We start from the raw sequence: 14,610 nt of genomic DNA on the forward strand, positions 1-14,610 counted from the left end.
ACCTTTAAAAAGACGAGAAGGGAATCAGGTCTACATTTAAAAAGATAAAAGTACCAATCATTTCTGCTAAAGAGGACAATGAAAAGAAAAATGTAGATCCTCCTACCAGACCTGGTCTATAGTTGCAAAGTCTGCTACAGCCGATTTGGTCTAGAAGCCCTTCTCAAGTCAGCTCTGAAAACTGAATATGTACGAATAGAGACCACTGACATCCCTACAAACAAACCTGACCATGTGTACACGATACACCATCAGGCAGAAGAAGATAAAACGAGGTTCATCAAAATCTTTATATATCTAAAATCAGTGCTTTCTTAACTGCTTCCTTGCACTGGTTATTCTATCGCTCCTGGATGCCCAGCTGTGCTCAGGGATCATATTCCTGTCACTCTAGGTGATTCCACCTGTTGCTAAGCAGTGTAGTTTGGTTGCTTTGCAGTGCCACCATTCAACTCTATATAGGACACTCTGCTTGCTTAACAGTGCTCTTCGGTTGCTTTACAATGCTTCCAGGCTCCATCGAGTGTTAACAGGGTGTTTAACAAAGTTTCCTTAGCTCCAGTGGCGTTAAGCAAAATGATGGGGCCCCCTGCAGAATGGGCTCAATGGGGACCTTATTCCATGCCATTGCACGCTTTCTGCCAATCATGCAATGGCATGGCTTGGAGGGCTCCCCTTCAAAACAAGAAACCATCCTCCAGTGCTGAGGGGGCCTCCATTACGCCCTTGCTTAGCACGGTCATATGTTTTTACTAGTGACTCCCTGGTTTCTTAATTGGGCTATTGATGGGGGTGGGCTCCATGTAGTATTCACTAGCTGTTTAACAATGCTTCCAAGCACTGGTTTTCGGCCACTCCTGGGTTGGGCTTGAGGCGCTCCTGGGAAGCTCCATATAGTATATTCTCTGTGGGCTAAACAATCATACAGAGGGGAAAGTATCCGCATGCACCCTCTCTGGAGCACTACATGCTTATGCACAGCGGTGGTGCGCACTATGTTAAAGTCTCCAAAAACATATCTGTACATACCATATAGGACAAACTACAACCAACCAACCATGCACTCCAAAATTTGGTTGGGGATATAAAGTGCTATATGAATGCTAAAATACACTACCTGTTCGGACTCCACACTGGCATCTTTCAGGGTCTTTTCTGCTGCCTCTTTAAATTTCTTCAGTTTTTTCACTGTGTCTTCCAGGCTCTGGGAATAGAAAATCAAGGATTAGACACATTCCGAAGCTGACCCACTTCCTATATAGGCAAATTCTATGGCTTCTATTAAGAGCTGCCTGGTGGAATTGTATCCTCCAGGGAGAGGGGATACTGCTCTGAGCACTACGTGTGGCCCAGTGTGACTGGACCCAAAACTACTGAGTGCAGCAACAGCGGATGAGCTTTTATCCTGTGCAGATTCACACACAGTAAAACTAGTGCTAGAGCCCAGCCTCCTGCCACCCTCCAGCACCATGTGGACAAGTCAACATTGCTCCCCCGGCTGGGACCCTGACAGGTATAGCCATGGATGGCATCCCCAGGCCCAACCACCACAGCTATCCGAGGATGGTCAGTGGTGGTGAAATTCCTGGAAGTGGGAACCCTCGGTAAAAGGACCTGGTGATTTCCAGATCTGAAAGGTTATTCCCCATTCTGGGAAGATAATCTTGTCCATCCTCAATTACTCAAGGGGAGAGAGCGCCACCAAATATAATTCTGGCCTTGGCATCTCCCCAGAAAATTAACCAGGAATTTGGAATAAAGCCCTAAGTGATCGGTTTTAAATGCCTGTTTTGCTTTATTTACTCTCCACTTTACTTACCCTTACTTACTTACCTAAAGGTCCTAGGAAAAATTATTTTCCCATGGTTAAATACGATCATACTAAATATTTGATAAAATATAAGATCTCATAATGTAGGTTTTACCATATTCCTTTAGAAAGAACTTACTATTTTACAAAAAAATAAAACCTCAAATTACATAGTAAGGAAATGCTCCTCGCTGTTATACTTCAGCACCAGGATCCCACCTATCGGACAGAAGTGACAGTGAAAGCCTGTTATTGTGACCTTGGGCAGAATCACACGACCATCCAATGCCTTTGTCTGTTGGGGAAGCCTAATGTGGTACCTCTAGGAGTCCACGTGAGTGCCACGCCACAGTCTCTCACTGTGTGCTGTGGAAAAGGATCTGTGTTATTCCAGACAGAGAATCCTGCCAACAAAGAACCCCCTAACAATGTGCTTATAATTATAATTTCTTACAGTTAGTGCCTCGGTAATGTAAAACACTGACTATGCCAAGAGGTCTGGGGTTAGAGGAATGTTGTATGGGAATGTGAAGCATTACAAGTAAATATCACTGGAATAGATATGTATTTATGCGGAAGCAAAGAACTGTAGAATAATACTGGTGTAGGTTAAAAGGTGCACGGTCAAGCCAGACCTAAAAATCCATGTAGGTTAATTACTGCCCTCCTCGTATCTGTAATGCTGTCACAGAAAAAAATAACGAATTATCTGAGACACTCTAATAGCATTCTAATGGCATGTGTGCCCCGACATTTCAAGCTCAGGCAGCTGGATAAATAAACAAATTGATGACAACTTATGACGGTCAAGCACTTTTTTTATTGTGGAAGTGCACAACTTTTGCCCAATAAAAACAAGCATTTACAATGCAATGGTCTCGGCATTCTTAAAGTTTGAGCTATTGGCATTGCTCATTACATTATTTTTGTTTATGTTTTTGTTTTTAAAAACATTTAAAGAAACGGCATTGTTATTTACAATGTCAATAGCTTAATCACTCAAATGCGAGACCTATTGCACCCACACACACAGAGACACCCACAGAGCCACTCACATAGAGCAACCCACACACAAATAGAGCCACCCACAGAGCCACCTACACACACACACGCAGTAGCCCACTGACCTATTTACATTATGTGCACTTTGTGATCTGCATGGTACATGTTCTTTGCTGCAGGCACATTAACCCTATGTGCTACCTTTCCAGGAGTCAAAACTTTCACTAGACAAAACTCCGATCTCTCTCTAGGAAGAACATTAAACACCAGAGTCATCATGACATTTTTATTGTTGCCGAAAATTGCTGGAGGCCAGGAAGGAGGCAGCAGGCGCTTTTAAAACATTAATTTACTTGCAAACATAATGTCTCCACCCAAAGTCAGCGCCCGGTCACACCGGTTGCACTGCCCTAGAGCTGGCCCTGCTCAAGGGTCCTGTGACCTCAGTGACAGAGTCACTGTTGTTCTTGGCTGTGCTGCTTCATAGGCCTGCTAGCAAGACTGGAGGTGAACTTCAGTATGGATTGTGGTGGACAAACCTTGAAGGTTAACCCAGACTTGCCAGTGCTAGGGTCCACCTGCTGGTGCTAAGACACCAGCGCTTCTAAGGTCTTGCGCAGCCTTCTAAGGTCTAGCATGGGATTGTGCTCTCTCAGGAGTCGTCTGGTGGACTGGTTATTAAGGCTGAACCTGCTTCCCCAGTTCCAAATTCAGCAGCTCTGGCCATAGTGCCACATCGTCTCCCCCACTGAACACCATACTGCCCCACTGAGAAAAACTCACACTGCCTTCAACTACAACCCAATTGCTGCCGGCTATAAACACCTGGATGAGGCTCAATTTAAATGACGCAATAGACAAGAGCAATATGCGGCCTACAGAAAAAAGTAACATCATCCTGGAAAAAGCAAAGGCTCATAGGGGAATGCAAAATTTAGCAAACCATGTGAAATGCAAGCAGGAACAACATTGTTACCTTAACGCTTTTACACTCACTATTCAGAAATCAAGGTTTTCAGTAAGAGAAGAACTGCTAGACAGAAAGAGAGGGAAGAATGAAAGAGTGGGGGGGGCAGCTGAAGCGGCAGAGCAGAAGCGGACACTGTATTTTTCTTCTGTAAGTAAGAAGGAAAAGACAGAGTCCTGTTACTTCTCTGCCGCCCGTGAACCATGTGAAATGCAAGCAGGAACAACACTGTTACCTTAACGCTTTTATACTCACTATTCAGAAATCAGTGAGTGCTTTTGCCTGAAAGGGGCATTGAATGGTCCCATTTCAATGTCCATTGCTGATATCCTTACAAAACGTTAGCAGTATGGTAAAAAGACCACATCCCTGGACGCAGAGCTGCAGTACACATTTTGTTTTCCAATCCACACTGAGCAGTACCTCCAGGATTGGTGCACTAGTTGCAAGCCCCGGGAAAACAAAGCCAAGAAAACAAAAGCCCAGGTAGGTGAAGCCCCCCTGTGCGAGTCACTTACTTGGGAGGCCCAGCTAGGTGAAGTACATCTCTGGGAGTCACTTGATAAGGAGGCCCAGCAGGGTGAAGTCCCTCCGTGAGAGTCACTTACTTGGGAGGGCCAGGCAGTTGTAGTTCATGGCCCATCTCTGAGAGTCACTTGATAAGAAAGGCCAGCTGGGTGAAGTCCCTCTCTGGAGTCACTGAAAGGGCAGTGTCTTGGATAAGCAGCCGGCCTGCTGTCTTTGCTAGCCCCCTGGGATCAGTCTATTCCCGGGGTCAGTCCAAACAAATCCCAGCCTTCTTGAGCCGGTGCCTCCCCCAGGTGATCAAGGCAGGGGCCCTCAGCCCTGGTAAAGAAGTTCACTAGGCTGGGGGTGAGCCGAGAGGTATCCGGGGTTTCAGGCTACCTATGCGGAACCCTCCGTGGGGAGCCCACAGAGTACACAAGTGCACCCTGGACACACCGGCACCCATCAGGCTCCTTCCTGACAGAAGCCCCGCACTCACCTGCCTGCTGGTGCGGTATCCACTGCTGCCCCAGCCGGTTCCTGACAATGAGCAGCCTCCGCCCCTTGGAGACCCGGGACTCTACTGTGGATTTGACTGGAGCAGGAGGTGAACTTGGACTGGCGCGAGCCACGCTGCATGACCCTACGTCATGACAGTATCTCCGCCCGTGCTGGGCGTCGAGAAGGACGTATTCGGAAGAACCTGGAGCCAAAATCGCTGGCGCTCTGTGCATGCGTAAAACCTACCCATGTTTACCGATGGAACAATGCCCCTTACCAGCGAACCGCGGATCACGTAAGCAGGCTTCGTAGGGCGCCACCCAGCCTTACGCCACCCAATACGACATTTCCAGCAAAAATGATTTTCTTTTTTGGATCCATTTCACAGGGGAGCAAATAAAAGAAAGTAGGGGAAAGAGAGTGAGAACCCCATCTTGAAGTCAAGGTTTTCAGTAAGAGAAGAACTGCTAGACAGAAAGAGAGGGAGGGGGGCAGCTGAAGCATTGTCGCACAGGGCGTCACAGGCACCAAATCCGGCCCTGTGTGCGTCCAAGGCGCTGTACAAAACACTGCGGGAGAGGGGTGAGCAGGAGGGGAAAGAGTGGGGGGGGGCAGCTGAAGCGGAAGAGCAGAAGCGGACACTGTATTTTTCTTCTCTAAGTAAGAAGGAAAAGACAGAGTCCGGTTACTTCTCTGCCGCGCGTCCTCGAGCGCCAGGAAACGCAGAGATCAGCCTTGGAGCAAGGAAGAGGCGACCCCACGTCCCGCTCCGTTCCGACCGCGCACAAAATGGCCGAACCTTCCAACGGTAAAAAAAAAAAAACCAAACACGGCCACCACGCGCACCACGCGTAAAAGGGGCACGGAGTAAAAAATGAGAAAGAAGCGAAAAAACAGGCCCCCGAATCCGAAAAATACGGGGTTTGTTTGGAGAGACAAAGCTCTTCTCCAATGGCTGACCAGCATTTAAGAGGCTAGCCAATGGGGAAGAGGGGAGAAGAGGGGCAGGTTCAAGCCCCACTTCTGAAAAACGTTAAATCTTGCGAGCGAGACTGCGCAAGCGCAGCCTTCGCTAGCCGAGACCTAAAAACGTATTGCTGTGCCTGTTGTTCAGTGATACTTTCACGCAAAATGCATACTCGTCAGTTCATTGCAAATCTAGCGCAACCATTAATGCCAGTACTTCAATTAGGTCTAGATGCTCTAAAATAATTTGGCGCTGAGCCCTGGTGAACACCTGTTGAAATTAAGCACCAACCTTATTGCTAAGACATTTCAAATAAACCTATCTCTCTCCTCAATAATTGACAGGGTCATGGATATAACTGTATCTTTTGCAAATCAGCACCAAAAATAAACAATTGACTTTAATTGATAAAATGGGAAACCTTTTGAAAGACTGATTTAAACCTTTCTCTGTTTGTACCCAGAACATGTGCCCTGTGGGAGCCAAGCAGCTGAGGTTCCTAATGAGGCTTCAGCACCAGATTGCACTTTCTTCTAGCTTCGGCGTTCGTGTGCACGATGGTGGTGAAACGGGCAGGAACATCGGACATTTGTTTTTCCTAAGCACGGGGTAAGCAAGTCAAGTGGATTGGTTCGCATGATAAATTCTGTAGAAGGCATTTTTCACTTATGCGGCACTTGTGTTTCTCAAGTGCATATCAGCATATTAATGCGGATTCGTACGGAATATGGCATTATCACGGTGGTCACAAGCGTCACGAGGATAAACCAGGTTTGGTTTGCATGTTACATTCTTGCCTACTTACTTGTTAAATGGGTTCTTTATCCGTATTAGGAAGTTAATATGGATTTGTCCGGGACGCAGTTTTCACCACGATTGTGGTCAGAAGGCCACTCTTGGACCAGATGGTTGGTGTTAAGTGGTTTTTATAGGCATGATGTAATAACAGCAGATTTCGAATTTGGGGCACTGACACATGGTTTATGTTCACGGAGTTTGAGCAGATAACAATTCGGGATTTTCATGTTTCTCACCATGCTGAGATTAAATATAATCTCACCATACTGAGATTAGGTACAATCACAGCATACTGAGATTAAGTATAATCTCACCATACTGAGATCTCACCATACTGAGATTAAGTATAATTTCACCATACTGAGATTAAGATAGTTCTAACTGAATGACTAATCTACCAGATGAGGGTTAATTTTTCTTTGACAAAAACAATTATATTTTCCTTCAAAAGTAATTAGATATGTATTATTTTCATGGGTTTGTTTGTTTGTAGATCAGGATTTCAGCCCCTGAGGACGGACTACCCAGTTGGAAATGCAATGGGCGTGGGTTGTATTGCAAGAGAAATATTAAGTATTTGCAACTGACAAGATGAAGAATACATATGCATTCAAGGATTATATGATTTTGGCCATATAACATATCATCTAATTATGCCCATAACACAAAGCAGAGGCTTCAATGCCAAAACCCCCTTCCCCCAACATTGTAGGAAGGTTGTGAAAAGTTTCAAGTTTCAGAGTAAAGTAGACCTAGCGTGCTGCATCTACTGACACCTTTACATTGTATTATCCTCAATCAATCAATCAGGATTTGTAGAGCGCAGCTTATCACCCATGAGGGTATCCAGGCGCTAGGTTCCTGCTGCAATCAGTCGGAGAGGCAGATCTAAATACCTTTCTGAATTCCGTGAGAGAGGATGCTGTTCAGAGTGGTGTGGAGGGAAAGGTCCTTCCAAGACTTGGCGGCGAGGTAAATGTTATAGTAAATGTTCGCTGCACTGGGTGTAAGAGAGGACTCCCTCCAGATGCTTGTTAAAAATCTTTATTGCAACCAAGGCAACATAACCTCCCCAGATCCAAGTTCTCTTAGTTCTGATCAAACCGCTGCCCTACTACTTGCACAGGAGTGCCCTTTTACCTTTCATACACAAAGACAACTCACAAATACCCACAATCCACTGATCTCCCGCTTGGAGGATCTAGGCATAAAAGACATAGCCTTAGAACTACTTAAACCATTCCTGAAGAACAGGGAAAACATTGTAAAACTGACAATTTTACCTTCTTTCTACCTTGCGGGGTGCCACATGCATCATCCCTTATTACCACCCTGTTTAATCTGTATGCAAGAGAACCTGTCTCCTTGGTCCGATCCTTTGGCTTCTCTCTTACATCATACACAGATGACACGCAGATTGGTCTATCTGCTGCGAACGACACTGGTTACACGAGTCATCAGCTTCATAAGTGCATGGAAGAGATTGGTATATGGATGAGTAAGCACTGTCTCAAACTAAATTCAGATAAAACTGAAGTGATTTTTCTGGGAAACAACCTTCATCTTTGGTCCACCACTTGCTGGCCATCGGAGCTCGGTGCTCAACCCCAACCCACCACAAAGGCTAAAAGCCTCGGGGTAATGCTTGATTCCAAGCTTAACTATAGCAAATAGGTCAACTCAGTTCTATCCTTTTCTTATAACACTCTTAGAATCATAGGAAAAACCATACACTTTCTTCCCAACAATTCTAGAAAAACAGTTATATCCTCTCCAATCCTATTTAAAATGGATTATTGTAATGGACTTTACATCAATCTTCAGGCACAATATCTCAAGAAGCTACAGGTACTACCAAACGCCGCCACCAGATTACTTCTTGACCTTCCCAAACACCACTCCGTTTCCCAAGCAATCAAAGATCTACATTGGCTAATGATAAAGAATCGTAATACATTTAAGGCACTCTGCTTTACTTTCAAAGCTCTGCATGCCACAGGACCATACTTTCTGAGAAAATCAATTTCGTGGTAGGTTCCCAATATTAACCTGAGATCTATTGGATCCTACAAAGTTACCACCTTCAGATTTAAGAAAACCAAATGGGGTAGAAGCAGCTTCCTGGTGGGAGCAACCAAAGAATGGAATCTTTTGCCAATACACATAAGATCGGCACCAGCTCTTACAGAAAGCTCCTGAAAATCTGTCTTTTTACTCTTTAGCCCTCCTTCTGTCTCCCCCTGCTCTCTACTGAACTAGAGCCAAGTCACCCTAGGTTATACGTAGTGCTCAACAACTATTTTAACATAACATAACATATGTAACACTGGGTAGGCGGATGATCGAGGTCCTCACCTGACACTTTCTCTCCAGCTGATGTCGCTGCTTCCTTTCATCCTGCAGAAGACCTTCATGGTACTGTTTCAGCTGAACCTCATCTTGATGACATGTTGCCAGCTCCTTGATCTGGCCCTGCAGAGCATTCATCTCGGCAAGAAATTCTTGGATCTTGAGTGCCTGCGGAGGAAGCATCACAAGATATGTTTCTAGGAAACATCGTCACTGTGGATATTGAAAGAAAATATAACACTCAAGTCTAGTAGGACCGTGAACTTGATATTTTACTGTCCTATGTAACAACAGTTAGCTGCAATGTGTTGTGTCTGTATGGATGCAGTGCATTGGCTCCTGTTTGAGAACTAGCAATGCTTGACAATTACACCTGTTTCTTAGTATCAGAAAACAAAAATGACAGTATTATTGAAAAAGAGGACGGAAATATGTAATCTGAAGAAATTGGAAAACATGGAAAAAGTTCAGGAGAATTGTTTTTCCCTTAAATTCATAGCATTACATAGGGCCTGATTTCTATCTCGGTAAATGAGTTACTCCGTCACAACGGTGACGGATACCGCATCTGCCGAAATATAAATCCCATTATATCCTATGAGATTTATATTTCTCTGAGGATACAATGGTTACAGAAGGAGTTTTTCAAAGAACAATTTATCATCCAATATGTGCAATGTCGTCACAAGGTATGCCCCGTTAATCGGGTAGAAAAGAAGCAAGTGTTATAATTCTCCGTTCATTCAATCCTTGCACCTGGGGACAGTAATAAGATAAAGATTTATTTTTTTTACTTTTTTTTGTATTCTTAAAGCTTTGTCGAATCATGAGGTTTCAAACAAACTTAGACATTACCTCCGACCTGTCCTACCCAGGTAACGGTCAAAAAAATACGCCTATCAATAGCAGGAGGAAATCTTTCTCCGTAGTATGAAGTGGGAGGGAACAATCTTAAACTTTGTGGGTGCGTAGGTTAATATGTTCCCCATGGTAAAAATATTTTAAAATGTCAAGAAAAAAGTGCCACTGAAAAAAGGCGCTGGCTTAATAATGCACATACTCTCGTACTGAGTAAAATGTCCCCCCTAAAGTGAAAAAAGGAATTCACAAAACTTTTCCAAGTTTACAACCAGAAAGCTCGTAAAAGCACAGGTTTGCAGGTGAAAGCTGGAAGATTCTTGCACCATGCAATGTAGTAATGCAGTATGAATCCTGCCTAGAGAATGTGTTAAAGAATTAAGGGGATAGTTGGAGATACAGGGCCTTTGAGGAAACACTGGCAGTCTGGAAAGTAACCTGTGCCCACAGGGAAGTCAAGGAAGGAAGGTGGAGAAACATGTGACATGACATGCTAAGCATGTAGGATCTCATATTGCAACTATCATTATGGTTGAACATATTTAGATTTAGGCTGGATGAAATTAGTGTCAGAAGTTTGTCTATTGACGGACTTGACTGGTGGCCCAAGAGAAGTTGATAAGAGAGCAAACTAAGCAAGTTACGATTGTCCATGGGCAGTCTCCAAAGCAGGGACTGTTTTTGCTGGATGAATGTAGAGACTACCTTTTCAGTTCACCAAATTCTGGATGAAAATCTGTAGCCATCCTCAAGAAGAGTTGAGTAATCAGCTACAAACAATAGATTGAAAATTGTGCTCCATGTAGAGGATGCAGAGATTGAGGGCTATAACTGAGCCTACTGGCGGTCCAAACTGGAGTAGGTGTGGCCCCGACACCAAGAAATGTCTTTACTAACTGGCAGCTACTATCGAGGAAGGTGGAGGGCCAACTTTGGACTGACTGACAAGTGTCCATTCATGGAAAGAGTTGGCAGGAAGATCGTGAGATCAGTGGTGTCAAAGGCAACAGAAGGAAAAGTAGAAGAGCCATGCAAGGTGTGCAGTCACTGACAACGCACAGCATACTGTCCAACATGGGCAGCTGTTGTATCAGTGACACAGGGTGGCCTGAAACTAGATTGATTGGTACCCAACAGATGGTCTCCTGAGATGTACACATGGAAACTGATTTGAAAAACTTGATGTTAATTAGTTTCCCTGGAAGGGGTAGTTTAGTAACTGTCTGTTGATATTGTGTCCGGGTGGATCAGGGATGGTTTTGTTAAGAAGCGAATGAGTTTCATCAGTCTGTAGCCTAGGGATCAGACCACATGTTAAGGCAGCACCGAAAGATTCTGTAATATTGAAGAGGTGCACTATGGGTGACGGACAGAGCTGCTATCAACACATGAATTTTGTGTTTATTTCAACAATGTTGTAAGGTTAGGCGTAACCTTAAGGATGCAAGAAAGAGTGGGCATTTGAATAGGTTTTTCACACCGAGCATCTAAATACAACCAGGACTACCTAATCTGGTAAGGGTTTAACTCAGTAATGCCACTCCCTCCACAGGACCCAGTCTTCCACTGCTAGTCCACCATGAGTCACACGGCTTCCTGTGTTATAATCTACACCACCTCATCTGCCACCTCCTGCTAGATTGGAGGAGCAGTTGATATAGCCTCTGCTACCCAACCCATACCCGCTCATTATTTTATCTTGTGGGGGCCCCACCCCCTACTTGCACATTCTTAGTTTCTCTTGCTCACCTGCTCATGGTTTTCCTTCTGATACTGCTTGTTCAACAACTCCAGCTGCTTCAACTCCGACTCAGTTTGCTGCAGAGGGGAAAAAGATAACAGGTCACACGTCCAGTATCTCCAAGGCAAAATGCAATGATTATTCAATTTAATAATGCTTCCAACCAAATGAGTTGTTGCAGCTCACCTCACTGACCAAATCAAAAGGAAGCATTTAATCTTGCATATTCACCACAAATCTCAATCTATGAGCACATTTCAGTTGGTCCGACAATTTCTTGTAAGAGATGTAGTGACAGTTTTAACTCCAGTGGAATGAATGCATATCAACAGTAGATTATGTGCTTTTACAGGTTCACTATGAGTGTGTTTCAAGGAAGCTTTTGACAGACTCAACATAGCACAGCTTTGGACTAAGCGGTCACATTGGGCCGTTAAGAGCCATTCAACAACTATACTATGAGACCTAGGTGGGTTTAAACTAGGGAATAAAAATAGTCTCCGAAAAACATAGCCGACAACATAGGTCTAAAACAGGGGTGTGTGTTGGCACACATTGGCTTTTGATTGGTTCCTGCGCTTGCTACTAACGTTTCCTCCATTGGCTGTAGCATATTTTCATGCATTTCCCAATGCTTGTTGATCTCTATGTTGTGGATTTTGGAGATGCTTTACATGACTAAACAGCATCCTTATCAAATCTCAGAGGCAAAGCAATGTCAATCCTGCAGTAAGCAGACAACAGTCCTTCTGGACAGGACTGCAGTAGGCCCCAACAGCTTTTATAAGGGCAAGAAAAGCACTTTTAGGAGTAATTGCTGACCAAAAACACCATGATGTCTGATGCATTGATATTTGGGAGGAAGCCTAGTAGATGGCTATTTAATAACCAGTAATACAAAAAAAAAATGATGGGTGAAATGCTTGAGTTGATCTCAACCACTGAACCAAACATGGTCAGGAGGTGCTTGTGGGGGCTTCTGAAGGGGGCCTCGCCTGGGAGTTCCGGACAGACTGTTCCCATGAAGAGCAGAGTCAGTGCTGATATGCATAAGGTATTCTTGCCTTGCCACGGACTGCTGTTTGCCGCCTGGTTTACGGGATAGCGCTGCTCTCCCCAAGTGCTGCTTTGCCGCCGGAGCCCTTAGCCCACCTCCCGCCGACTCGCTGGAACCACCACCTTGCTGGCGAGGTTGCCGAGTGGAGTGAGGGCAGAGGACTTCATCTCCCAGCTGCCCCTGCGGCTACACGCATTATTCTGCAGCGCCAGGAGGCGCTTAAAAACGTTGTAAGCCCCGGGACGCGAGCGGGACGCCGGGCTAAGCCCGGGCAAAGGGCGGGCCCTCTTAGGCCCTCAGAGGCCGAGTGAGGCCGGGCAGGGCCCATTCATTTTCATTCTGTTTTTATCTGTATTCCTTGATATTATTGTTTGTCATGGCCCAGAGTCCCGACAAAGTCATCCTTGAAAAGCCGGGGGGGTTGATAAATGGCTCTCTTGATAATTACTTTACAAGGGTCCTCCCGGACGAAGACAGGGAAAACATACTGGCAGAGCGCAGGGCAGAGCGTCGACGCTCAGTTGAAAGTTTGAAATACAGGGCTCCCATAGATCTCACGCTCCACGCCCTTTCCTATGATGGAGGTTGCCCTAGTGGTAAAGAAGACTTTCTTTCTCAGGAGAGTGTCCCACTTTTGCTGCGAGATTGTACTCCTATACCTTGTGTTCCCATTGACCAGGACATAAGTGACACTCCTCTTCCCAGTCCTATCAGTACAGCTGTCGACCTGACCACCCAGACCCTTATCCGTGGCAAACCGGCTAGGAAGAAGCCGAAGAAATCAGTGACGGTTAAGATTCATGGTCCACCACCAAGTAAAAGAAGACGAAAGGAGGGGGGGGGGGGGGGGGGGGGGGGGGGTCTGGTTAAACCCAAGATCAGTCATTTCGACTTTGGTAAGCACACAAAGCCTGTTGCTAGAACTGTTCCGGCGACAGCGGCCGTACCAGCAATTTTGCCAAACTTGGCACTCCCCCCCATCATCTGCACACCTTGAAACAGATGCTAACATCACTGAGTTATCCCCTATCCTTGTTGAATTGCTGCTGAAGGCAGCACCCTCGACTGCTTCACAAGATAATATGGGACATCTAATTAGGTCTTTCATTCTGCCCATTATTGAGAGTTTGAAGAGGGTGGAGAAAAGACTTGCGGACATAGAGTCCGTTATAAGCAGCAAGGTTGATTCAGTCAGGGCTCAGGTGAGTGCGGCTGTGCCACTCACTCCCCTGGCCACACTACCTATCAATAATGCCCCTAAAGGCACATCCCAATCTACCAAAGCTACATTACAGCCTTCTAGTCAGGCAGATTCCAATCAACAAAGGTTACTGCCCCATAAGCATGTAAATAAACCGGCTGGTAATCCTGCTATTGAAGTCTCGAGGGGAAGGACAAAGGCACCCACAGGGAACACGTGAGAAGAGTGGGGAAGCAATAGACATGCCAGGGCTTTAGCGAATAAAGGGCCACAAGTAGAACTACCCCCAGAAGCTGTGCCCTTTGTGGTTGTTCTGACGGGGGTGCCCACATTGGCAGACAACAAGAGGGAAGGGTTCGCCCAGTTGGTAAATAAAATCATGCACTGGCTCAGTATATACAGACCAATCATAAAGAACATCAATGGTGAGATAGTGCACGTTAGGCGACTCCCTTGGCTGGGTGGCAGATGCAAAGATATCGAGGGAGACTTAGTTGTAGTTAATTTCAGAGATCCTCGCGCGGTTGACTATCTACGAAATTGGCCTACGGGAAATGGTAATAACTGCATCATCCCCCGTGCCTTGACATATTTTTGTCCTAGATCCCTGGTGTTCCCCCTAACCCATACAAGTGGAAAGGCTCCCACTCATACAAACCTCTTAATATCATACAACACTAGGCAACCGGCACATGGACAATACACAGCACCTGCTGTTGATCCCTTTGGGTGGAACATCGTACCTCCTAGATTTAACAGAAATACCAACAGGAGAATGGATCATTTGAGACCCTCTACACCCCTGGAGACAGTGAACAGGTTTGATGTGTTCACTGGTATGGATGATTGCGA

General features: G+C 45.4%; 1 protein-coding gene across 2 annotated transcripts in view; it reads right to left on the reverse strand.

Annotated features, from left to right (window-relative positions):
- The window catches only part of CCDC150 (coiled-coil domain containing 150), a 343,163-nt gene that overhangs the window by 42,069 nt on the left and 286,484 nt on the right, over nt 1-14,610 (reverse strand). For both annotated transcript variants that reach the window (XM_085635385.1, XM_085635384.1), the window contains exons 24-26: nt 11,509-11,577; nt 8,908-9,069; nt 1,118-1,204 (exon numbers count right to left, since the gene is read on the reverse strand). In XM_085635385.1, coding sequence (XP_085491511.1) covers nt 1,118-1,204; nt 8,908-9,069; nt 11,509-11,577 — 318 coding nt within the window. The remainder of the gene's footprint in view (nt 1-1,117; nt 1,205-8,907; nt 9,070-11,508; nt 11,578-14,610) is intronic.

This window comes from Triturus cristatus, chromosome 11 (genome assembly GCF_964204655.1).
Source record: "Triturus cristatus chromosome 11, aTriCri1.1, whole genome shotgun sequence".
In the NCBI taxonomy this organism is placed as follows: Eukaryota; Metazoa; Chordata; class Amphibia; order Caudata; family Salamandridae; genus Triturus; species Triturus cristatus.